Raw genomic sequence first — 27,623 nt, forward strand, 5'->3', positions numbered from 1 at the left:
GGCGTTCGGCTCAACGACTGAAGCTAGAAGTAGGGAAGGCTGGCGGCTCAGCGGTGTTCGCAAGTATATAAGTGTCCGTTTTTAGTTCCATGAATTTGGGACTGAACACCGATGGCTGCGCAGAATGCTGCCACGCAGTGTTAGTTATGCGCAACTGCGACCACAAACAATTAAGCTGCGGTTAACCGCAGTTACTGGGTGGTCAATTGATGGCACATGCCAGTTCTGGGAGGCCAATTGAAGACATCCGAAAGTCCCTGGTGGTCGGCCATTCGTTAGTTTGTTCGAGAGATTGAATCTACCGAACGCCCCAGGCAGAAAGGTACGAATAAGCCTTTCTGCAGGGAAAATAGTGTTTTTAAATGCCGGTCCATAGTCTAAGGGGAGCAGGCGGGCAACCAGGCTCCTCCAATGCACAGTGGCGAGGTTGGCTCCGCCACAGCACTACACTGCAATGCACATTTCCCACAATGCACTAAATATCCTCAGGAATCTCATTACCATGAACGGATTGCATTCATGCCCTAATACGTTGGCAACATTGTCAGGTTAAGTGTAAAAGGAACGCTTTGCTCATTCTGAAATCTGGCCCCCAGTCATTGCTCTGCCGTGCTATTTTTTGTTGTTGTTGTGCTTGCATTGAAACGCCTGGGTTCCTTTCAGCATTTCCAGATATAATTATAATTCAGTATTTGTGTCTGGCAAGGAATCTAATGTTTACGTATATTATCTGAAGTATTCGCTTGGCTGTTGTTGTAATTATAATGTGCATAACTGATAGGATTAAGTAAACTGGATTTACGTGCGTCACTCACACTGACAAAGTAATCAATCAATGAACAGAGACACAAACAAGGTTCTCAATAGTGAAGAGGTTATATCTGATTTAAATAATGTCCATTTACCATGAAATGCTGGCAGGGGGGCAGAGGACACAGGGACAATTGCCCCACTGGTCCATTAGCCAGAGTCATCCAAGGGTTGTGGAGTTCAAGCTCACTGCCAATAAAAATAGCAGGAAGTGCACTGGGATTTCTGATAGCACAGTATTGCAGGAGTGAGGCACCAACCTGAATTTGTGCATGGCTTTTGTTAGTCCAGTACTGTGTGGGTTTCTACATGAGCTGGTGGCCCATGGTCTTAATGGCCTTTGGACCTGAACTGGCCCACTGGAACATTTCCCGGGAGACAGCAGTGTCTTTATCTGTATGTACGATGTTCATGGAGCAGTCCAAGAGAGAGTAGGGTGAGCTAATACAGGGCTCATGACATTGATAACACCAAGTGGTCGTCATTAGTGATGGTGAAGGGCCGAATAAATATATAAATTGCAGGCAGCAGCTTAAGCAATTAGCTACCCGCTGAACATAATCCGAGTAAATATAATTTAATATAAATTAGTTCACAAGAAATCATGTTAGACACACCCATAAAATGAAAAACATGATTCTAAATTAATTATTGAAAAGTCCACAACCTACGCCTTCTTTATGTGTAATAAAATATGTGCCTGCCATTAAGTTTAAATAAAAATAATCTTTCTTTATCTGTGTCTCTTCATCTCTCTAGTTGTTAATATGCGTTACTTAAAGTGGTACTCAAACCAAAAAACATTGGTTCCATAAAACCCTGCTTTTGGTTAGGGTAACTATTGCTGTGCTGGTTCACCCCTCCACCCAAACTAAAAAAAAAAATATTAACTAAAAAAATTTAAATAATACTTACCTCTGTTTCAGTGCAGAGGCCACGTTCTCCCTGTAGCCCGATCCTCCTCCACTCAGAACATTAGGTATTGGAGTTCATAACGCCCCAATGAAGCTACTAGGTGGAGTTAGAACTCAGTTAGCAGAGGGTTTAACCCCTTAAGGACACATGACATAAATATTCCATCATGATTCCCTTTTATTCCAGAAGTTGTGTACTTAAGGGGTTAAAATGCTGTTTTTGTAGCATTTCATAGCAAATGCTGCACATATAAAGTGCTGCGGAGTAAGACGGCGCTATATAAACGCCAATAATATACAGACTTTTATCGTACAGCCATGATGTTTGAGCTGTAAAATGTGAGTTGAGGTTAGAGTTTCAATTTATAGCTACTGAGATACAGAGTGCTAACTTCAAAACATCTTTGCTAAACAGTCTACCATATTTTTTTTTTTTTTTTTTAGAGAATGAATAAAAAAAGTTATCGATATGTTTATTCTTACTAATTATTTGTTTAGGCCAGGCTTCCCCAAACGCCGGCCCTCCAGATGTTGCTGAACTACAACTCCCATGATTCTCAACCTATCTATTTCATTCATAGAATCTTGGGAGTTGTATTTCAGCAACATCTGGAGGGCCGGCGTTTGAGGAAGCCTGGTTTATGCCATGAGAATTGTGGTTAACATAAATATGCCCCTGGTCCTTTTTTTTTCATTGTATGTATTCCTATTTAAGCTGATCATTCACCGTGTCCATGAAATGCCAAAAATGGTCAGGAAGTCATCTAACTCTGTGTATCACATAGGAGCGATAATGGATACGTTTTACATTAATTGAATTAAAATAGGTACTGTTTCTAATGTATTGATGTACAGAGCCGGATTGCGAATTGTTTGTTCCAAGTTTTTAGGAGTTGAAAAACAATTGTGTTTGGCGAGAGGCATCTGCACTCAACTGTCACTAAATATTTGTTTCTGCCCAGCTCTCTGTGCCAGAATTGCACTTCCTGGTGGCATTTTATGACATTAAAAAAACACAGGGAAGGAACCTTTTTGTATAAGGAACTTTTATACACCCTCTTATTGAAATGGATTTATTATTTGATAACCAACTTTAATTTAATCCATTCAATGTAAATGCTTGTGCAGAAATAATACTTATAATAACTGATTTGTAATGCATTATATATACACTTTAGTGGCATTGTCATTCAACCCCTTAAGGACACATGACATGTGTGACATGTCATGATTCCCTTTTATTCCAGAAGTTTGGTCCTTAAAGGGTTAAAGGGCCACTGTCACTTGCAAAAGGTTTTTAATATTATGTTTTTGTTATCCTCTGTATTTAACAATTCTGAATTTGTAAGGTGTAAAAAATAAAATAAAATGTCAACATCATAAATGAATACCCTTTTATCCTGCAACTGGGTGCCTCCATCTTAGCTCCCTGTCAGTCGTTGTTATAAACTCCGTGCTTTGCACCTGGCACACAGACAAAACATCTAGAGAAGACAACAAAATGGAACAATGTTTCTAATTGTCCTTCTCATTTGCAATGTGTGTCCGGGCTGTACCTGGGCTTAATTCGATTGTGCTTAAATTTAAATTTAAATTAAAATCTAATGGCAAAAAGGTTAACATAAGTTATAGGTGATTTTCAATGTTTTCGCCAATGGAGTAATTTCGAAGAAAGGGAATAATATTAAAATAAGTATCAAGTTAACATTTTAAGTGGATTTAAAGAGACAATTAACGTGTCTTTATTTTTTTTTTAACCTTGTATCCCAGAAAAAGAGTTAGAGAAAGTTGGCGAGGTGAAAATTTTTTGTTTCCGATTTTCTGCAAAAACAATATACAAGAAAAAATATGATTTAAAAAAAAAAATGTATTCATACATGTAAATTTTTTATTTTTACACAGTGCTTTTACCCAGATACAAGATGCACTGTCCGTAAAGTCCTTCGAATGATTTCGTACACCAACATTGACCCCGTTACTGTGCCTGATAAAAGTAAAATTTTCACGTCTAATCCTGAGGACAATGGCTTGTCATTGTTCATGTCAAGCAAACACAGAATAACACGTCATCATAAACATTCTAACAGCAACAACAGTGAGATCGGAGGAATAGCACTGACCCGAACACGATTTCTGTCCTATTTATGACATTTATACTTGCAACATGCTTTGTTTATTCTCAACACAGGAGTCTAGTCTTACTCATAAAGGTAATGTGTCATGAACTATATAAATTATATGACAACTGTCATTTGTTTAAACTTTATTCAACGGCTTTCTCCACCCCAAACAGCTGTAATCCACCCTTTGGTTAAACTAAAGAATTGAAAAAGGTCAACAAATAAAAAGAATGTGGACTGTTGAGAAATCCTCTAACCAAGGGTAATGTCTGGCTTTGTTTGTCTATATACTTTTTTACAGTAACCTGATGCTTGAGAATTTTAATTTTTTTCCAAGAAACTGCAGAATTTCAGGGTGACGTGGTATTAAATGATGGGCATGTTTATTCACTAATATTCCCGTTTCAGTCAATTGAATTTGAATTGCAAAACTGGGGCTAAAAGATCCAACCTTTGAAATAGCAAAGCTTGAGATCAGATGAGATCTTTTTTCCTATAATTTACCATTGGGGAAAAGTCCAAACGAGACATCATCCAATAACATCTACATGAATACAGAGGGGGGGAAAAGCAATGCATACAAATAAAAGAAACAAAAGTTTCAAGCAATAATACATACCATAATGAATTAATACAAAATAATGCCCTAAACCAAGAAAGCATTATTCAAGAGTAACTATAACCGTGTTGGACATGCCCTATTGGACACTAGTTACTGTGTAGTCACTCATTATTTAAAGGGACACTATAGTCACCAGAATAACTACAGCTTATTGTAGTTTTTCCAGTAAGTATAGTATGTCCCTGCAGCCTTTTTGCTAGTGTAAACACTGCCTTTTGAGAGAAAAAGGCAGTGTTTACATGCTCCCTAGGAACAGCACTTGTGGCCACTCCTCAGATGTCCACTAAAGGTGCTTCCTGGGTCAATGCTGCAAAGTGTGACTGACGTTCAGCGTGTCCGTGCTCTGCAGATGCTGATTTTTTCCCCATAGAGATGCATTGTTTAATGCATCTCTATGAGGCCAAGCTGTTGTTGGCTCCGGCTGCCCCGTCTCATTGACGGTCTCAGCTGAACCAATGCCTTTCCTATGGAAAAGTATTGGATTGCTGCCTTGAGATCCAACAAAAGCTTGGCCAATCAGCATCTCCTCATAGAGATGCATTAAGTCAATGCAAGCCATCTAAATGGTGGTTTTAAAACGATAGGGTCAGGAATACACGTTTATATTCCTGACCCTATAGTGTTCCTTTAATTTAAAACTAACCTTTAACCCAGTCTTTCATATGTTGTCTGACATCACTCCCTTCCACTCCTCAGAGAGAAATATTTGATTGGACCATTTAATCGGCTGCACACACTCTCAGACAGCAAGGGGAGGGCGGGAGTTGTGAGAAGATTTTTTTTAATAGATTTCTGCAATGGAGGGATGTAGGGGAAAGCATGCTTCCCCAGGCTTCATCCGTTACCAGTCTACGGTGCACATTCTTTTGCACAGAATTGACATTTAGCAGCCCAGAATAAAGTTCCAGGCTGCCAAAGTCACATGTGCCAGGGGTGTAACTAGTAACAAGTTCATATATCTCTGAATGTGGACTGTTTGAAGCTGAATCTCTGCAGAGACTCCTACCACCATGACCACTTCTAAAAGCAGGCGTGACCATGGTGGTTAAAGTAGCCCTGTAATAATGGGAAATTTTAAAAAATAAAGAAAAAGCTAATTAAATAATACAATTCCAGTACCGTGTGATTCATTTTCCTGGATATTAAATTGCACCTGAAAAGAGGGAACATCACTGCACATTCTTTCCTGGATCAGTTTAAGAACACACACAGTTTTTTGCACAAAAGGCTTAGCTCCCCTTGTGAATAGTCTGAGTTAAATCCAGATGACAAATCTTTGTCCAATAAGAAGAAATTACCATTTCATTTCACTAACGTTACCTATGGGAGATACTGTATCTATACAATATATATAATTTTTGTTATGTTGCAGTGCAAACCCCACTTTGCTTTTTGAATAACCACATTCCAATTGCTCTAGTTCATTGATCTTAAGCCTTTATTGTCAGGGACCCAAATTATGTACATGGCCTTAACATGACGAGCCATCACTGCCCCTTTGGTTGAGCTATCTTAGTCATTAAGTTATGCTTACACAAAAGCCCTTTGTATTGAGATCATATCATTCTATTAATATTCAGTCTCACAGGACATGAGATAATATATCTGTTTATAAATGCATTATCGTTGGCCAACAAATTCAATAAAGACACAAAAGCAGTTTTAAATAATTCATATTGAAACTTTATTTCAGTTTACAGAAAAAAAAAAACACATTAAGCCCTTTACTTTACCTTTGCTACAGGTACATCGGAGAAATAGCACTTTTGAACCAATACATCTAGTTTCTAAAAAAAAAAAACACCCTGAATTATTGTCTGATGGACACCTCTCAGAGGCATTGAGTGGCCTAACTGCCCTCTCTCCAGACAGTAAAAAAAGTTACATACAAGGAAACTCATTGAGAAAGCTGTCAGTTTAATGTAACCTAACCAGAAAGCTGACTACATGGGAAAATATAACATATTTCTTTAATGTGTCTTACAGGCACAAAGTTTTTTGCTGTTTTTACATCCAGCAATGAGATGAGAAATTTTTTCAAATTTTTTATGGCCATCTTTGACTACCACAAATGGCGATGTTGAAAGGCGCTGACAGCACACTCCACCGTGTGTTTTTTTAAAAAAAAAAAGTAAAATCCTTTATATACTTGACTTCAGTATTGTAACTTCATCTTATTTTAGGTTATGATATCCCATGACGTTTGAATTTGACTATGGCTTTTTTTTAATACCAGTAGTGCGAACGTTATGAATTACATTTTACTATGTATGTGTTTTTGCATTTCCTCCCTCTTCTAGTGGAATTTATTTACTAAACTCCGATGAGTGGGCCTATGGTTAATTATGATTCACAGGTGAATAATGAAGAATTATACCTTTGGCTAATGACTAAGAAAAATGCAAGGCCTCCAAGGCGTGTGTTGATTGCTAAACTAGCAGGATTGCATAATATTTTGTAATGCTAGTCAATCATATCATTAATCAGGCCAGGAGGACAGGATATTGGGGTGGAGATTATCTAATCAACATGTTCACGCCAACATTTAGGATAAGAAATTTAGACGTTGTATTATGTTCACTGTACAGAAAACACCAAAAGCTGGCTGCATCACGTCTATGTTTTATTTTATACATAGTATGAAGTCAATTCTTTAAATATTAGATTTTAATTTGTTTGTTCTGTTGTGAACTATTTTTGAATTTGTACTAATAACATTTAGAAGGTACACAGATGGTAGTATTGTGGCAGTGACATTTATTTAATCTTGGCGACACTTTTATATGTTTATAACATACATGTCTGTTTTAGGGAAGAAGTGAATAATAGACAAAAGAACAAGAGGTCACCCATTTAGACTTAAAGAGAGAAGATTTCACGTAGAGCAGACAAAAATGTTTTTTACAGTGAGAACAATGAGGTGTGTAATTCTCTGTCTAAATGGTTGTTTTATCAGATTCTGTAATTATTGTAAATGTCTGGATTATTTCTTTGGAAAAATAGAACACCCAAAGATATGATAGTTTATAAGTGGGGTAACAGTTTGTTCAACCAGACTGCCATTATGGAGTAATTAGGAAGGAATTTACCCATCTTGTGGCAAATTGGAAAATAATTTTAAAGTGGGGTTTTTCCTACTTTTGGATGAACAGCAGTAACAGAGATGGATGAAACGCTGAACTTGAAAGACACATTTTTCACCTTATATCACTATATAATTCTATACTTGAAACTACCATATAACAAACAGCCCGTGTAATGCAGTATACAGTTTAGTAGACGTTTGGCAGTCAGACTATTCCAGTAGGAAAACAAAACTTAATGAGCCAGGTGATCTCATATAAACAACCGGAATTCCAAGTAGAAGCATTGACTCTGAAACATCCAAAAACAGCAACTGAGCAAAGAAATCCTGAAATCTGTGGCGGGCCTGCTTTTCTGTCACTAACAAGGAGTTATCCACTAAACAGTGAGCTGCGGTGAAATTACACGAGTCGAACTTTAAGGCCAAAAATAGCAACGCTCGGAAACAAAATTCACCAAATCGGAAAATTCTAAATCAGTTCCTATCTCACCACCATCTGAGATCCTCCTGGCTCAGACACATACAATTCAGAAGTCCGCCCTGACACCCTCAATGGCTGCTGGACACAGTTTCAAAAATTCCCTAAAAGTTCACATTTGTTACAAAATATTTTTATTTACATATTTTATGTATATAGTGTGTGCTTTATAACATATCCCTTACTGATCACTTATTGCAAAAAAAATAATTACTTTATATCCCTTACTATGAAAAAAAATCTGCATTTTCTAACACTTTTCTACAATCACCAAGAAAACTTGATTTAATAGTTAATACGACTTCAATGGCACCTTTTAGTCGCAGTACCCCTTACTGGCCTCAGTGTTTATGGTGGTGCTGTAAGCTCTTTTTCATAAGACCACCATTCAAATATAAGAGGCCACTGGCTAGGGTCAGTAGATAGTAAAATATTTTTGCACTGCATGAGTTAATAACATAAAACCTGTGTGCTAGTGTTTTTGAGGACCTTATAATAGGTTGTTTATATGCACACAATATGTCACCTGTCACTGTTTATAAAACCAACAGGTGTGCAGAAGATATTCCTGCTTTATAACATCCTTTATAAATAATTCTCTCCTTCCATGATCCATTATTATGAGCTTAGAATCACAAGCACATTGCAAAATGTTAAAGTACATATACCTCCTTTAATGCCACATTTCACAGAAAACTGGGTGCGTCTCTTCCAAAAGAAATCAACAGAAAAATAGCTTCAGAAGACGCAAAGTCTGAATGTTTTCCTTAATGTTGATGTCCTCATTGTTTTTGTGGTTTTTTTTTTGTCATTTTTGATAGATAAATAACAATACATTGTCTTTGTTTCACAGTGTTCTAAGATTTCAGCTGTCATTCTCCTTCCAACCGCGAGCGTTTTTTCCAAACTTGTATACCAATCTCCGTCCGTCCACCCGTTCCAGTATTTCTCTCTTGTAATAGTACCTGGATGAATTGACAGGGACACGTAATGGGACAAAGGTGACAATATCTACAGGGTTCGTAAACAGCAAAGTGTAGTAAATGAAAATCTGAACGCAAAATTTAGGCTAAGACAGCCAGCGTGTGACTGTTTTTGGAGCTTGAGAGAATTTCCAAGATATTTTTTCCTAAATTTAACAAGAAGATGTACAGATTTAAAGCTGGGGGCTATTGAGGTTGTTAATCTGTAGTGTAGCATCCAGATTACATCTAAGGGATAATAAAAGCTATAATCTGAAATGGCAATGAGGAAGTAAATCGGAGGGCTATTAATGGGATAAATGGGGATTGTTATTTTTCGACTGTTTAACCCCAAAGTTGTTCCTTCAGTTTCTGATGCAACTGCCCCCAGCTTTCTTCTTTCTTGTCACTACAATATAAGGAACGTTTAGCCAGCTGACTGTTATTAGGCTGAGAGTTTGAGTCTGTGTCGGTTCAATGAGTATTAGGTTGTTATGGTGGTGGGAGTGTTTGTTTAAGGCACTCATTATAACGAATTCGGGGACAAAATGCACATCAATCAGAATTGTACTTGCACATCAATACTCTGATTGAACATGATGTATTTGTAAAAATATACACAGACTGCCAGAAATACTCCTACCTCATAGCGCGACTTAATTTCTCATACGTCATACTGCTGTTGTTTTTTTTCTTTCCCCAGAGTTGAGCGACAGCTTCCGATTTCAGGAACCGGAACACCCCCTGCGAACGATCTTCCCATTTAATTAAACCAGGGTTCTTCTCTGGTGTCAGCAGAATGTCCCGTATAAATTCCCATAGGTGTGTCCCTCGGGGATCTGAAGAAAATAATGGTTACATTTACACGATTGGTAAGACTGGTCAAAAAACTGGTTTGGGGATATTTGTTGAAAATGATTTCCTTGGAAGGACCATCCATGAATATTTAGCAAACAGTCATTGAGAAACACACAAACGTATCTATCTATTTTATTTTTATCAGTAACATACAGACAGATGGACAGATAGATATATAGGTGTATATAAAATCATCTTCATAATATAAAACGTGGACCATTGAAGATGGTTTGGGAAATGTTGCACTAGTAGAGAAAGGATACATAAACTGAACTATGTTGTCATATAAATATAATATATATTTAAAGTAAATCTAAAGAAAAAAGAAGATACATTCAATGGTAAATAACAAGTATAAATGAAAACCCAGAAGTCTCTCTGCTGATGGCTGGAGGAGATTATGGAAAGTGTAATCCAACAACAGTTGGATGTCCTAGGTTGAATATGGCTGTCTTAACCTCTAATTTGCTTAATGTTCTTATGCCTCTATACCAGACACACTGAACATATAAAAACAGAAATTATGACACTCGACATGGGCCAACTGGTCCATCATCTATGTAACTGTGATTGGCTGAGCTTGTTAGCTCTCTCATTCTGATTGGCCACTGTAGAATTGTGAATTGTTACATTAAGACTCTGGCTGGCTTAAGGATATTTGTAACTGTTTTTTGTATCACTGGTATTGACTGGTAACTCTGTGATTTGCTGGTAAATCCCTTTAATTGGATAGTCATGAAAGCTCTGGCATTCAGATATACTGAGATCATTGGTAGATCAAGAGATATCCCTGATATTGAACCCATTCCAAAGTTCATTCTACCTCTTACACTATTGGTAAACGCATTACCCCCACACTCCCCCTTAACCTCCTGTCGTGCAAGATAAGCAAATCAGTATTCAATACTTCTGGCGTGTTAACAATCACTCACTGTGCTTCTTGGAGCTGCTTTTCTGATGATGTTCGTGTGATTTCTTTACGTCAGGTTCTGTATAACCTAAAAAGACAAAACTGCATTGTTTTTTTTGTATTGATTTGACTGTGCCAGCACTGCACTAAAAGAGACCTTAAAAACTTCCATATAGAAATCAAACAAAGGCTCTCTTCAGATTTGATGCAACATAATAATGTTTAACCCCTTTTATAAAAATTGAGGATAGGATCTTCTACCACGTAAGTGTCAGAGAGATGGCTGAGCAAAGCAGTCCCTGATCAACAAGACATATATATATATATATAAATAGAACCTTAAAGGGACACTGTAGTTTCCAGAACAACTACAGTTTATTGCATTTGTTCTGGTGAGTAGAATCATTCCCTTCAGGATTTTTGCTGTAAATACTGTCTTTCCAGAGAAAATGCAGTGTTTACATTACAGCCTAGTGATAACGTCACTGGCCACTCCTCAGATGGCTGCTAGAGGTGCTTCAATGTATCTCTATGAGGAGATGCTGACTGGCCAGGGCTGTGTTTGACTTGTGCTGGCTCTGCCCCTGATCTGCCTCCTTGACAGTTTCAGCAAATCCTATGGGGAAGCATTGTGATTGGCTCAGACCACCACTTCTGATGAGGTCAGCAGACAGCAGGCAGATCAGGGACAGACCCAGCAGCTGCAGACTAGAATACAAGTAAGATTTTACTATATTTAGGGAGGCCAGGGGTGCTAGATTGTGGTTTTAACACTATAGGATCAGGAATCCTTGTTTGTGGCCCTGACCCTATAGTGTTCCTTATAACAATACAAAAAATATTTGGAGATCTGAAATTCTACTATACTCCTGTGTTTAGTCATTTGACGACTCGCAGGTATTGACATGTATATTTATTTGAATAGATATGTATTTTCAAAACCATTTTAATGTTGATTGATTTATGTCCTATGCTACTGGGAGGCCTTAGTCTGGCCATAGGTTTTAAACCATAGGTTTACCAAACAAGCCCAACCTTTCACATTTCTCTGCTGTCAGAGTCGACCCACATAAAATTAAAACTTTGAGAGATTTCTAATTGTGATGCAAAATCATTTTACTTTTTTTTTTATTTCTGATATTAATAATCTCTTATTACTCTGCTTATAAACTATCATATCCCTGAATTTCCTGTTTCACCCAAAAAAAATACAGAATATTTTTTTTAGTTACCTACTGATTGTGAATAAGTCACCAGAGAACTATTTGTACCTTTCCACTTCCATGCTATCCTTCTTTAAAGTCCCAAGGGGAAATCTTACCATTGAGTTACACACATAGTTCACATTAGCAATCTGAAACTTAGCATTCTGGCCACCTGATTGATAGCTCCGAAGGGGCTTGATTACAGAAACAGAGATTTAAACAAATCAATTGCAGTTATAAGCCACTCTCATAATAGTGAGTAAGTGTGCAAGGTGAACTAACTACCATCACTTTTGAAATTGCACAATATAATTTTTGGTAGTGATCAAATCCTATGTATACCAAAAAGCAGTGTAGAATGTTTTTTTTTTTTTTAAAACATAATATAGACTCTATGTCAAATTGTGTGAAAAAAGGTCAAAGTATATCGACTAATGCTTCAAACTAAATGAGTAAAAGTGGATGCACATAGGATATAATTTAAGTCACATAGAATGGTCCAATCAGAGAAGAAGAATCAAAGCATGTGAAATGACGTCTGCCCAAAGGGTCATCTTTACCATCTTTGTGCATAATATTAGACCTCAATAATATGCTCCTCTGATGCCAACTCACCCACTGTATAGGGATTTGGTGACCGTGAAGCCACCGGCAACTGATTTCGACCAAACGCTTTACTCTCATACATTTCTGAAAACAAGCCATAAAATGGGTCAGAATTTCATGGGTTTCGGAATACTGTCTCTGATCTATAGTTCACAATAAAAGAGAAATAACCTACCATCGTAGCTGTTATCGTATGAATAACCGTCTTCTTTCCAAGGAGTAACTGCAAGAGGTTCTGTAGAAATACAGATAATATCAAACTTAAATCCAAAAAGGGCCACTGACTGTGTCGATTATTTCCATGTATGCCCTAGGGTCTAGATGTTGTCATGACCCAAATAACGGAACATATTCTTATTTTATTATGGACCTCTTGAATGAAAAGGACCTATCGAACCCATAACTCTGATTGAGACCATATAGTTGATTAGATGGTTGAGCATAGTCAAGGAATCACCAAATTATTTAAAATGATAGAGCTCCATGGTTACTAAAATTAAATTTTATGACATTGTCTACACATTTTCATGGAATCACTGGTTCAATCAGACCATACATCCAAAGTAGCAGTCCAAGTACCATAACCACTACAGCCCACCATAATGCTTATACTGAAAGGAGGCCCCTGGAACTGTTACACAGTAAGCCGTCAAACTGTTGCCAGCGGTGTCATGCTTACCTTGGCCCATCTAATCCCCACTGTCCTTCCAGTCTTCTGGATAACGCTAAAGTGGACATTTAGTAGTATAATTTCTGTCCTTATATGGACATTGGCTGAGAGTTTCAGCCTTGGAGATATTCAGAAGATTGGAAGGAAGGGCTAAAGTCAACTAAGTGATTCAGGTAAGTGCAAACCAATTAAAAACAACTTGACTATTTAGCATGGGACAGTGCCAGAGGACTCCTGATACTATTACACCTACAGCCTGCTGTCACAGGAATTAAGGACAATCTAACTTAAAGGGACACTCCAGGCACCCAGACCACTTCTGCTCATTGGAGTGGTCTGGGTGCCAACTCCCACTACTCTTAACCCTGCAAGTGTAATTATTGCAGTTTTTAATAAACTGCAATAATTACCTTGCAGGGCTAACTCCACCTCTAGTTGCTGTCTACTAGACAGCCACTAGAGGGCACTTCCTGGATCATAGCACAGGAAACCTGTACTAGAGCGTCGCTGGACGTCCTCACGCTGTGTGAGGACCTCCAGCGTCGCTCATTTCCCCACAGGATAGCATTGAAATGCATTTTCAATGCTTTCCTATGGGGAGACCTAATGCGCATGCGTGGCATTGCCGCGCATGCGCATTAGGTCTTCCCGGCCGGTGGGAGGGATCAGTCTCGCCCACCGGCCGACGCAATCACTAGGAGGAGCGGCGGCGGAGGGAGAAGAAGCGACAAGGGACATCGTCGCTGCCTCTGGTAAGTTACTGAAGGGGTTTTTACCCCTTCAGCAACCGGGGATTGGGGGGTGGGAGGGAGAGGGGACCTGCAGTGCCAGGAAAACGGATTGTTTTCCTGGCACTGGAGTTTCCCTTTGAAGCCAGGTTCACATCTCCTATAGTAATATTAAAACGACACTCCAAACACCATAACAACTTATAAACCTTACGATTTCTTTCAGACTACCTGCACACTAGGAGTTATATATAAAGCGTAACTCTGGTTCAGAGTTCTAAAATTTGAACTGTGACTTGAATACCAGTTAAATGTCCCTACTGATAGCGTCTTAAAGCTGCAGTCATTATTAAAATATCATGTCAGTTATTGCTGTCTGTGGTGAACTACATATCCTATAATCCCCTACTGGCCAGGAATGTATAGGGTATTCCCAGTTCTAACATTGAATATCCTAAACTTGGTCAGGGGAGAGCTGTTGTAAATCCTGAGTATTTTTTGTTCTTCTTGTTTGTTTGTTTTTTTGCATAATTTTATCATATTAGCTATACAGAATGCAGAAAAATGGGGCCAACTCAGCACTAGACTGGAGTGTCCCTTTGAGTTTGACACTGAGAAATGTTTAGGGTAAAGCCACAGTCAAGGCAGGGAATTTGCCGCGACTGACATCATCTTCTGCTTTTGTGTTTCAGATGACATGGGCGAGCTGAGGAGAAAAAACAAAAGCAGCAACTTCCAAAGTATAGACTATTTTATAACATTTCCAAGGAATCCCTAAAGGGAAATACCATGCAAAGATATCTAGAAATATACATTATAGCATTAATTGATGTATCGTGCTTTGCAAAGTTGGAAGGTCTGCGGCTATTTAATTTATATTTTATTTGTTTATTTTATTTTTCAGGTTCTCTTAATTACATCACGAAAATATATATTTTATTGAGCTCTGGTGGGTGTCCTTCAGGTAAGCCGTGCACAGGAGGCTGCGGACAGTGATCCAAACAGTTAGACAGACCAACTGCTGTCTGCAGAGAGCCGTAACAATGTTGCAAAGTAGTACCGGTATATGGACAAGATACAAAGCACTAAAATAGTCTCACTTTATTTCCCTTTAAAAAATACAATAATTCCAATTTATTTACAAAAACATTTTTTTTTTTAAAATGCATGTTTTAATGTAGTTCATAAATTCCCAACTTTTTCAGTAGCATTTTTTTTTAACCATGAATTGGGACATGCAGGTAATTTACGAACACAAATCAAATAATCTAATAATTGCATACCTGTATGCTCTGCCTTTATAACAACATTGAGCGACTGGAGCATCTGGTTTCCATACTGACCTATAGATATAAAGCATTGCAGAACAGATAATGTAAATATCACTTTAAAAACTTACATCAGGCAGGTTATCTGCCAAAACCCTGAAGTATGCATATTTGATGCTGGTATTATAGGTTAACTGTGAATGTTGAAGGGGTACCATAACCACTGCAACCTGCAACCATTTTTTTTAGCACTTTGACACTAATCTGTGTTTTTCAGATGTCTGCGGTTTTTCCAGTCTTCTGCGCTATCACTAAAGCAGACATCTTCATTCCTCTTTGGTGGTATCAGTTTAGTCTAACTTTACATACCATTCAATGGGAGTGTCAGCCCAGGGATCGATTTTTGGTTCCAGCCTAAGGATCTAGTAAGAATTAGTGGTGTTCACCACATTGTAAGGAGTAAAACCGTTTTAGAACATTTTGACTTTTTACCTGGTGGTCACTGGGCACTGCTCCCCGCCTCCACTACATCCAACAGAGAGGCAGAAGCTCTCTGAGCTAGCCGTGCGGGGCAATTGAGAACTGTCAGCTGACGCTCTCAGCCAATGAGCTAGACCTGCACTGACTTAACTCAGGAAACTAACATAATGTCTTAGACAGGAGTTTCCGTCTCTCTGGCTGAGGTAGTGGAGGCGGGTAGTGGCACCCGCAAGACTTGATTTGACCCCCTTTACAATGGCAGGAAGCCAGCATGTTGTAGCAGTTATGGTGCTGCAAGTGTTGCTTTAAGAACAAAATATGAAAAAAAAAGACTTTGTAATACTTAAAGAATGGCGTGCAAAGAGTTAATGACTTGAAAAATATATATATTTTATTAAGTAAAGTAACACCTTTAATAGTCTGGGAAATCTTCCAAACTGAGTGTTTATAAACATTTTGCAATACTGTCAGTCTGGGAACCGGGCCAAAATAAATATTGCCACATTTTGGCAGTTTATTCCAAAACCAGTCAATTGTTATATATAATTAATATATCTCACCAGCATTGTTAAAGTTCAGCTGTCATGCAGATATGACGTGATGCCATTGTACAAGGAATAAAATTACGTCTAGCAGCAAAAAGACAGGACCCGCACACTGGGTAATGGATTAGCCAAATTGTGGCATCACTTTTCATGTACCTTCCTATCCACATGTCTAGTTAGTGTACCTCAGAGTCAGTACATAGACTCACGGTATTCCTTTCAGAACAGTACATCTTACAAAAGCAATCCATTTAGGAGAAAATCAGGAACCACTCAATAAAATACTTTTTATATCAATATATTAAACGAAGTAGCATTTATGTCACCACTCTGGACCATACAAATAGTGCAAAACATACAAAGTAGAGCACAAAACAAAGCGACTCACAAATATACGGTGGCAGTACAGCACTGGCAGTAATGGCAAGATCCATAAAGTGGATGTAAATCATTGGCTAATCATTCGTGCCTATCCTCCCTCCACCCAGCCACCTAGACTAGCTTGATAACCTACCATGCCACTTGATATTCTGTACGTTGCTGTATAAGATGTGTCCAGCTGAGCCCGCTGCCTGGGTGAAGTCTTGTAGAGTCATGCTGCACAGACGTTCCCCGGTGATGTCAAACTCTTGGAAGGGGATGCAGCTTGCGTCCAACTGGTTGCTGTCCATGAGTTGCTGAAGCCATTCCCATACATGGAACTTGGTCCAGTACTGAGGTGGAATCTCATGCCACTGACTTCCGTAGAATCCTGCAACCACCAATCAGAACATGTCACATCAGCTCTACCTTCTATGTGGATAAAAAATAATAGAAGAAAATTCTAGGCCTAGTCAGTCCATTCCTACTCAATCATGTAGATGTCTTTAGGTGGACTTCTCTTGATTTATTGTGAATAATGAAACTCCTCTCTTATGGTTTGTTAATAATATTTTATCTCCAGGCATTTCTTCTTGAAGACTCCAAGGCCTCAATTTAATAAGCTTTCCATGTGATTCAATACTGTTAGAAAACTATCCTAGTCATTTTTCTACTGAAGTCCCCATTACAGTCTATGAGTGTTTTTGAAGATAAATCAACAGTTTCGAACCATTTAGGAACCTTATTAAATCAAGGCCCAACTCATTTATTAAATCAAGGCCGAACTCTTCATTACTTAAATCCTATCTCGTTCCTCAGAAATAATAATGTGCAAATAGTTTATTGATGAATTTTATCTGTGAGTCAAATTACAAAGCAACCACATTACGACTTCCTTGGTGTAGGATTTTTCAATTATTCAGTTTACCAAACAAAACGAACATGGCCCAGGTTTTTTTTTTTTTCTTTTTGTCAATCTTTGTTTTTATTGAGGCATAAGATGGGTCAGTACAGAAAGTAAAACAAGGGGTTAATGCATGAAATACATACGGTATGCATAACTCAGGGATAGGCAACCTTCGGCTCTCCAGATGTTGTGGACTACATTCCCCATAATGCTCTTACACACATAATGCTGGCAAAGCATCATGGGAGGTGTAGTCCAAAACATCTGCAGAGCTGAAGGTTGCCTATGCCTGGCATAATGATCGTACAATTGTTGCATGTAGTCCCGAGTATAACGGCCTCATTTTATGAAAGTTACAACAGTAGTACCATACAGGCTAGACAGGTTTTTTGTTTTTTTAAAGGTTTGTCGTTGACCTAGAGTTTGATAGTACAAGCTATGGATCATATGATCCGATTGGTAACATGCTAACTAATTAACACAACAAAAAGTAGTTGCATAGTTGTAGGCAAATAAAGTTAAATGTAGTACAGGCTGATGTAGTGTATCAGAGGTGGTAAAGCACGTTAGGGCAACAGACTTGTGTCAATAGACATATATGCCTGTTCAAATGCGGTAAGGCAATCTGTTTTGTTGTAAGGCATATCAATGAACTGGCATTATATAGTTTTTTAAGATTGAATGGCACAGCAGTGTATTACTATACTGGTTAAACCGGTAGGTGCATGTGTAGTCTCCAATAGTAGCATGCTCAATAGAACATCATCCTAACCAGCTAATACGTTGCTTAGGGTCCACAGCTGGGTGTGTGGTTAGTGCAAGTATATGATAAGCAGGCAAGTGTACAGATGTTTTTATACAGCAAGCATCTTAGCTAGGGCTATTATTCAGATAAAGTAAAGTAAAAGACAGTTCAATAAAGTAGAGTAGAATAGAGTACACTAAAGTGCCATCAGGCAGATCGCGGCACATTGCGTCAGCCACTGCGAGTGTCAGGGTGTTAGAGACCGCTGTGTATTGCAGGTTTGACTGTGATATTATTAGCACATATGTCCCTCCATGTAGTGGTGAATGCCGCCAGAGTGTCCCTTGGTGAGGCTGCCTGCGGTGAGTTCCGCAGATTGTGCCTTTCATATCTTCCATCTGTTTACTTTGTGGAAGCTATTAGTAGGCATCCTCTTCTTGGGCATGGGGATACACCCCGCAGGTCTCTCCAAATCCACTGGGTCCCGACGTCCCGCTGCAGGGCACAGTGTCCGGAGGTTGATGTGGTGAGGTCGGAGGTCGTGGGGTGAGTGCAGGTCTTGTACTGAACCGATCAGTTTGTCCAGGTGCGGGTAGTGGTGCAACCTAGCTGCTACAAGGGGACAGCTTTTCGGTGCTTTCCCTCAGCGATGGTCTGCGGTCTTGGCAGTAGGAGGCTGGGGTGAGGCGTTCTCAGTTGGCACGGTCTGCGCGGCTCTTCTCCAGTGGCTTGTGGGGCAGTTACAGCACGTTTTGCCATTTTGTTGAGGCCGCGTGGCAGTCGTTGGCGGTTGGTGCCGAGCTGCCTTGTGGGTGTTTGCTTGCCTGGTGGGGACCGGGATAACCCCCACTGGTCCAAAGGGGGGGTGAACGGGGCCGGGACGGCTCCAGCCGTGTTGTGGCTCTCTGCAGCCGGGGTGAGAAGCAAAGCAGCGACCGTCTGCTCCACTCCCCCCCGAATAGGCCTCAGTCTCCAAGCCCCAGAGCATCTCACCGGGACCCGGAACCACCCGCTATCAGGTGTTCTAGCTGCACCGGGTCACTCCAGGATCCTGTACCATGGATTTCCAGGGTGTTTCAGGCTGAGTTAAGTGGGTATTTGCCCGATTTTAACTAAATTCCTCAGGAGCCATAGTGACTTGCATCCTGCCAGCATGGCCGCCCGGCCCCGCCCCCCATGACCCAGGTTTTATCGATTCTCCACTGGAGGAGAATTAGCCAAGCCCTAAAACATGGCCCATTTGTGGTCTGTGAGATTTGAGACTTGGAGTGAGAACCACTGCAGAAAAAGGTTCAAGCCACTGAAAGCTTGGATACGTATATTGCAGCCTTGAAGATTTGTTTTAGTTCGAATTGCAATTTGTCTGAATTTGGGCATATTGGGGAGATTCGGTAAAAATGCAGGCGATCCAAAAATGATTCTGTTTTTGGGAAAGATGGTTCATCCAAGCCAATTTTATTACAATGCACATGTTTCAGAGGGCTGCAACATTATTTCGCAAGTACAATGACTATAGTCTCCACCGTTTTCTAAAACGTTTTAATACAAAACTTTTTCATGGAACCCAAAGTCACTAGTGGCCCAGAGGGAACGGAACCAATCTCATAGGCTTCGCTTCTTATTAAAGGACTGTTCTGTTCCCCACAAAACAAAGAAAAAAAAAACAAAAAAAAACAAGAGTATTATTTAGTATAATGCAGATGAAATTAAATATTTTAAATGTAAAATTGTTGCTAGGTTTGTATTTTATTTGCTATGACCCCACAGCCAGCCGTGATCTAATAATGTTCTCACCATCACACGCCATATAGGGACTGGTCCAGGCAGGTTGGTGTGGGTTGGCAGTAAGGTTAATATTCATAGTACTGCTTCCCTGTAAAATCATGATCTGTGGAGGGAAAAAACAAGGAGAATTGTAAAAAAACAAAACAAAAAAGTGAAATCAATCATTTAGGGAAAAATTGGAAAATGACCTTGTGGAAATCAGATTAATGACTGAGCGTGTGTTTTGACGTTAGATAGGAGCAGAAGGAAATGGATGGAACCTGGAATGCTATGTGATTGTCCACTCACACTCACTCTCATATTTTACCTACACTATTACAGCACTTGTTGAATACTGTGAAACCAGATTGAAAGGAGACACAGTTATAGTTCCTCGGTTATCTTTTATACTGCAAAATATATAACTCCTGCTACTACAAGCTCTAGCACTCTATTAATGGAGAAGGATATAAGGAATTCTAAATTAAACATAATGTGCAATAAAGGAAGTTTAAACATTAGATCACTCTTTATAGGAAGTATGTAAGGTGTTTGTGTAATTTAAATGCAGGGAGGTGTGGCTAGGTCTGTATAAACAAATCGATTTAACTCCTAAATGGCAGATAATTCAGCAATGAGACTGCAGGGGCATAATCTATATACCAAAATTGCTTAATGAAGGAAGACAGCCTCTAGAGGCTGGATTAACCCTGCAATGTGAACATAGCAGTTTCTCTGAAACTGCTATGTTTACATCTGAAAGGTTAAAACCTGGGGGACATGGCACCCAGACCACTTCAATGAGCTGAAGTGGTCTGGGTGACTATAGTGATCCTTTAAGCCTATTCTGAATTTTCCATTTGCAATGAATGGATTTCTGCAGAGTTTAGTGTTGGTTATAGATTTGTTTCACAAGTAAGAATTGTACTGTGCAACAATCCTCCACAATTCTAAATATTTGATCCTGAAAGCTAGTCAGTAAATTTAACAGACTTAACTTTAATTTAACTAATTCAAACTTTTGCAATCCAATTATACTGTAACAAACATTTGCCCCCCAAAACTCAAAAAACATTAGATCTACAGTTGGTTTTAGACTGCAATCCCTATCATCCACAGAAAGCCAATCGGACTTGACCTAAGAACACAATTTATACATAGGGAAAGAAAATACTATAATGAACAACAATGCAGGATATTACCTAGAATCAAAATTAAAAATATATATATATAATTTGTATTAATAATATTTGTGGCTAGTGCATTTTGTATATTGCACTTAACACTTTTAGAAAATAAATAGTTAACAATTGCTTGTGAGAGGATCTGCAAAGTCATTCTACCATGTAGCCTACCGTAAAAGCAGAACTTAAAAACAAAGAAGCTCCCAGCTTGTATGGTTTAATGATTTAATATTACTTTAGGAAGTTTCAGGCGGAACACAAGTGAATGGATATGCAGAGTGAACTGTCTCAACTGTATAAAACAATGGGTGGGTGTTTTAAAATATTTCTAAAACTTGGTTTAAAGGGACAGTATAGTCATCTACACCACTTCATCTTAATGAAGTGTCTGGGTGCAGTGTCCTTGTCTGTTTAACCCTGCAATGTGAAACGGTTTATATTGCACCTATAGAGGCGGTCAAGCATTCATTTTTTGCTTTCCTACGGGGAAGTTTGAGTGTGCGCTGCAAGTGCAAGGGAATGGGAGGTGGGAGGGGGGGGGAGGGGGGTGAATAGTTCAATTACATTTCTGTCACCTGACAGACACATCAGATCTCACTGAATGGCGAAAGAGTTGATCATTAAACTAACAGGGTTATTTACAAAAGGGTAAATTGTAAAGTGTAATTTGAAAAAAAAATCATTTCATTTCGAATTCACTTTAAAATTCAAGAACTTCAAAATGTGGGATTTATATACTGAACATCGAACTGCAGTAAAGTGTAAACTGAATTGCAAAATGTAGGAAAATACAGGAAAACCAATGTTGATATAGGAAACCTCTCCAATTCAATCTGCCCAATGCTTGATTATTTTAGCTTCAATTTTGCAAATCAGTTTTCAATACACTCCTAGTGAATAAACGCCCTTTAGTGTAAAGCCGTATGAGAAGTGTGATGTATTGATGGGAGTTGCACAAATTTTGGTCCAAAATAAGCTAAGTTGGAAAATAGCTCTAATTTGGCATCTTTTCTATCTCACTTCTTTCAAGTTTAGTCAATAAAACCCTGTATTTTCAGAAAATCTTTATTAATTCTTCATTCTGACTGTAACAATACAAGTACAACGGTAATAAAAATGAAAAAAGCAATATCCACAGAGTACATATGCAACATTGAAGATAACAATACCACAAGGACATAATAAAAGTCAAACAATTGAACAAAATATTGTACAAGACACAATGTAAGATAGGACAGATAGAATGTGTCTTTTTTAAAGTGGTTGTTTGCTGGAAATAAATGTGAGATTGTTAAAGGACACTATAGTCACCAAAAGAACTTCAGCTTAATTAAGCAGTTTTGGTGTATAGATCATGTCCCTGCAATCTCACTGCTCAATCCTCTGCCATTTAGAAGTTAAATCACTTTGTTTATTAACCCTAGTCACACCTCCCTGCATGTGACTTGCACAGCCTTCCTAAACACTTCCTGTAAAGAGTCATCTACAGTTTATCCTTCCTTTATTACAAGTTCTGTTTAATTTCGATTTGCTTATCCCCTGCTATGTTAATAGCTTTCTAGACCCTGCAAGAGCCTCCTGTATGTGATTAAAGTTCAATTTAGAGATTGAGATACAATTATTTAAGGTAAATTACATCTGATTGAAAGTGAAACCAGTTGTTTTTTTCATGCAGGCTGTGTCAATCAGAGTCAGGGGAGGTGTGACAAGGGCTGCATAAACAGAAACAAAGTTATTAAACTCCTAAATGGCAGTGAATTGAGCAGGGAAACCTGAGTGGCAAGATATACACACAAAAAATGCTTTATTAAGCTAAAATTGTTTAGGTGACTATATGAACATTTTGGGAACCATAACAACTTAATCGCAACAAAGTTGATATGTTGCAAAGAGGTCCTCTGGCGCCGGCGTACTTCAAGGAGTCAAACCATTAAGGAATTTTTTAACCCCAAATGTACATATTTTTTTCAAGTCATTATGAGAAAGAGGATGCTCTCAGCTTACCAGCTACGACCCAGTCCGAGGTTTCCTGATTCAGACTGTGCAGTGGGCTGAGCAATCAGACACCGGATTCAACACTATGGAGATAAACTATATGTTAATGGTTCAAACCCTTGAGGTAAGCTGACACCAGGAGACCTCCTCAGACAATAGCAATTTCATTTTGAGGAAGTTGTTATGGTGCCAGGCGTGTCCCTGTAAAGAACCAGGTAGAAAATTTTTGTTATAAAGGTAGTTTTCGGTCATGGGGACTTGGCTTACAGTTGCTTTAAAATTCTATTTTGAAACTTCCCTAACTTGTCAATCTTCTTCCTCAAGCAAACAGAACCAGTAGTTGTGGCTATTTGGCTGGTTTGGAAATTTAGTGAAATTTTCCCTCTCATCCACAGCACCCAGCTTATATACAGCAGACATATGAACCTTTATATCACCCCAACTGTGACATAAATAAAACTCCACGACTGAGGTCACATAAAACAGAAACATTTTCATAAAAAAATAAATAATGCTAAATAACAATTCACAAAATCTGTTATTTTTGTTAATATCAAAAGCAAATGATTCGCATTTCCCTTTTGGTACATTTGTATTAACACTATTTGTGCAATACTTTACATTAAAGGCAAAAGTTTAATGAAATATTTAATTTTAAATTGTCACTCTAAACAACATGTTATTGTAGCAATTTTGGTGTTAGAATACAGTAGCTGTCTAACTGGGCTTCTCTTGATCCCTCTACTCTACCCTTCAATCACTGGTGTAATATTTATGGGATTTTACTTCCTCGTCATCTCTCCAAATATTTGGACATTTTGAGCATGAATTGGATCTACAAGCTATGCAGAGAATTAGCAGTATTTACCTTGGTGAATTGTTGCTGGTATTCAAAATTGCCAATTAACTGTTTGACAAAAAAATGGTTAATGGTGATTCAGTGTCAGAGAAAGCGATACGGTGCAGAACAGAACGCATACACTTTAAAGGGACACTATAGTCACCAGAACAACTACAGCTTAATGTAGTTGTTCTGGTGAGTATAATAGCTCCCTTCAGGCATTTTCATGTAAACACTGCCCTTTCAGAGAAGGCAGTGTTTACATTGCTCCTAGAGACACCTCCAAGTGGCCACTCCTTAGATGGCCACCGAAGGGGCTTCCTGGCACACGGCTGCACAGTAAGCAGCCCTGCCGTTCAGCGTCCCCACGCTCTGCATGGGGACGCTGAATTGTCCTCATAGAGATGCATTGATTCATTTGGCCCAGCCCCCTTGCCAATTTTAGCTAATCCAATGCTTTTCCCATGAGAAAGCATTGGATTGGCTTAAAAATCACCAATTCTGATGATGTCACCAAGGAGGCGGGGCCAGTGCCGGCAGACCTGCTCGGCGCTGGAAATAAGGGGAGTTTTTCATGCTTTTAAGGGGAGCAAGGGGGGGTAAGCCACCTTAATGGTGGGTTTTGCACTATAGGGTCAGGAATACATGTTTGTGTTCCTGACCCTATAGTGTTCCTTTAAGTACCTCTGCACTCAGTCTATCATTGCTATCCAATTGTTTAGACGGATAGTTAATATATGGCTCAAAAATTTAAAAATGAAATTCCTCAGTATCCTGTTAGCAACTGAGTGGATGAGCTGAGAAACTCTCGATTTTTGTCAAAACACTTAAAATATTTAGCCAGCATCAAATAATAAACTGTAATAAAAAAATAATACTAAATTAATAATATAGTAGCATGTCATGATACTACAAGCTGTAACAATTTAATTAAATGTAATAATGCAATCAATTGTAATAATGCAACACACCGTAATATTACAATTATCGCACAATTTAAATACAATGTAATCATAGGCACATACATAAATAATACAAAATAGCTTCCACCCAATCACCCGTGGAAAAAGGTTAAACTTAACTTTGGATACTTGCTTCCCTTCAGTTACCTCCCAAAATGGTAACTATATAAAAAGTATAATATGGTACATATGGAATAGGGATCCAGCTTGTATCACTAAAACATAAATAAAAAATACAACATAGCGTAATACTGTTGTGGTCTTATTAATTGCCCAATGGTTCAAGGTTACACTCACAGATTTGCTGTATATAGTAAGCCTTCAGGTTGCCACCCCTATAGGTAGGGGGGTAAGTCCTGTTCGTTTGTAGTAACGCCAATCTGGAGACCAAGAAGTTCACACTCTCCCAATGGTTGAAAGTAGAAAACAATGGATTTATTGGCATATAGTAAAATGTAATTAAAATATGGTTCTACGCGTTTCGTTCCCCTTAGGAAACTTCCTCAGTCACCAAAATGTAAAAAACATACAGTTTATACACTCCAAATACTAACAAGTGTATCCATAAGCCTATTGGCAGTATTACAGTATTACGCTATGTTGTGTTTTTTAATTATGTTTTAGACATACATAAATAAATGATCTTTGCAGTCTAAAAAATATAAATATCTTGAATGACGTGGTTGATTGGGCTTTGGCCATTTAGCCAAGGCTATCAAATTGTCATTTTAAAAATGAAACAGTTTTTAAAAACCAAATAAATTCTTTTAATTTTTGACAACCCTGAAACACACGTGTTTTTTTTTTTTTTACATAAGCATTGACTATTAGAACAATGATTCGCCACCATGGTCATAACAAGTGATTATAAAGTAATTTCTATATCTGCCAGCTCAGTCTATAAAATGTAACAAGAAGGACGAAATCTATCGCTCTCTATAAAACAGCAGTTGTATCTAAATACTCTGTAAATGTATTTTTAGACTTGAATTTAAAAATAGTAACCAAGGTTAGAAATAAAACACATTCATTTGTTTCCAGCTGATCTATTTTAAACTTAAACATATTTTTAGACCTGAACGCAAGAATAGAAGCCAAGGTTAGAAATGAAAAACATTAGTATGTTTCCAGCTGAGCTATTTTAAAACCTTGTGAACATTTGTGAAATTTACTTTGAATTTTCTGGTTCATATAGCAGATGTTAAACACCGATATATATCTACTGGAAGGTGGTCAAACTCAGAAGTATTGAAAAATAGAAAGATTTTTATTTCACTTTTTGTCCCGGTCCAGAACTTGTTCCGCGCTCTCATTTTTTGCAACCCCCAACTCACCTTTGCGTCCGTTCCTATCTCATGATCATGACTAAACAGGACTTGCCTGAACTCCCATTACTACCTTTACATTATAAACTCATCATAAGCCAATGTATGCACTCTATGCACTCTGAATAAAAGTGCTATGAATGCAGATGTTAAGCGACACAGTAGGCACTATAACCAATTCATCTCATTCAATTTATTATAGTGTTTGGAGTCCTCTGGCACTGTCCCTCCATTCAGTGTTATTTTTGAGCAGTTTAACACTAAATAAGGGTCCCCGGCTTCCCATAGCTCCACCTCCACTGGAGGTGTGGCTAAGGCACTGATTGCACACTTCCTTCCAGCCATACCGATTCATACGAGCATTGGGCGCTGTGATAGGCTGAAATAGGTCAGCTGATACTTTCGGACAATCACTGTCACCTATTGCTGCTCAGGCTAATGCTTTCTCATTAGCTTAAGCAGTACAGAGGGGATCTACACCATAACCGCTTTAAAGGGATAAAGCAAATACAGTGTTCATTCAAGCTCATGGGCAGTTCCCTTTGTATTGATATGTGCGTATTCTGCCAATTGTACAGCTCGGCGTATTAAGTTGACAATTTAGAAATTATAAATGGATAAATAACACGCAGGTAACAAGTCATGATCTTAGAATTATAAACTACAGGTATGATGGATACAATGTGGTGCATTGCAGGATAAGTATCGTGGAAGTTCAAAGCCCCTTTTCAGCCAAAACCTGAGCCCCAGATTGCAAAGAGCCTAAAATGCTAAATATTGGACTTTTTGGTAATTCATTATAAACTAAGGGTCAAATTGACCAACACAAAACTGGTGCTGTCTAAGGCAATGGGAGATATTCTACTGGTTTCTAAGACGCTTGTGTCTTATTTATCACATTACCCTAGAATAGCACTACTAGCACTAGTTGAACTCGATATAGTCTATTGTGTTCTAAGTTATCTTTAATGCACCTTGTCACTTCTACATATCTGGATGACAGCTTCCACTTAAAGCTTTACTAATCCACATGACTTTGCAGCTTCATTGTATGCAAATGTTTTACCAGTAAATATAAGTAGCAATTAAATATTCAAATATTTCATATTTAAAGACCTGTACATCTCTTCAAACATTTTTAGAAAATAGCTCGACATTTTGGAGCTACTTTTACCTAATAGCAGAAAGCTAACATTTGACGTGCAAAACTCAGTCCAAGATAGAATTATTAGAAAATATCTCCAATGTAACTATTCTCTAATTCTGCTTATTTGGATAT

The 27,623-nt window shown here is 38.4% G+C and overlaps 1 protein-coding gene across 1 annotated transcript in view; it reads right to left on the minus strand.

The window, feature by feature from the left end:
• Positions 1-6,468: 6,468 nt before the first annotated feature.
• Positions 6,469-27,623, minus strand: part of EHF (ETS homologous factor) — a 54,980-nt gene continuing 33,825 nt past the window's right edge. Inside the window, exons 2-9 of the mRNA XM_063437895.1 lie at positions 20,068-20,161; positions 16,776-17,012; positions 15,252-15,311; positions 12,746-12,805; positions 12,580-12,654; positions 10,782-10,847; positions 9,635-9,830; positions 6,469-8,994 (exon numbers count right to left, since the gene is read on the minus strand). Coding sequence (XP_063293965.1) covers positions 8,895-8,994; positions 9,635-9,830; positions 10,782-10,847; positions 12,580-12,654; positions 12,746-12,805; positions 15,252-15,311; positions 16,776-17,012; positions 20,068-20,158 — 885 coding nt within the window. The 5' untranslated portion in view covers positions 20,159-20,161 and the 3' untranslated portion in view covers positions 6,469-8,894. The remainder of the gene's footprint in view (positions 8,995-9,634; positions 9,831-10,781; positions 10,848-12,579; positions 12,655-12,745; positions 12,806-15,251; positions 15,312-16,775; positions 17,013-20,067; positions 20,162-27,623) is intronic.

Source organism: Pelobates fuscus, chromosome 12 (genome assembly GCF_036172605.1).
Source record: "Pelobates fuscus isolate aPelFus1 chromosome 12, aPelFus1.pri, whole genome shotgun sequence".
Taxonomy (NCBI): domain Eukaryota; kingdom Metazoa; phylum Chordata; class Amphibia; order Anura; family Pelobatidae; genus Pelobates; species Pelobates fuscus.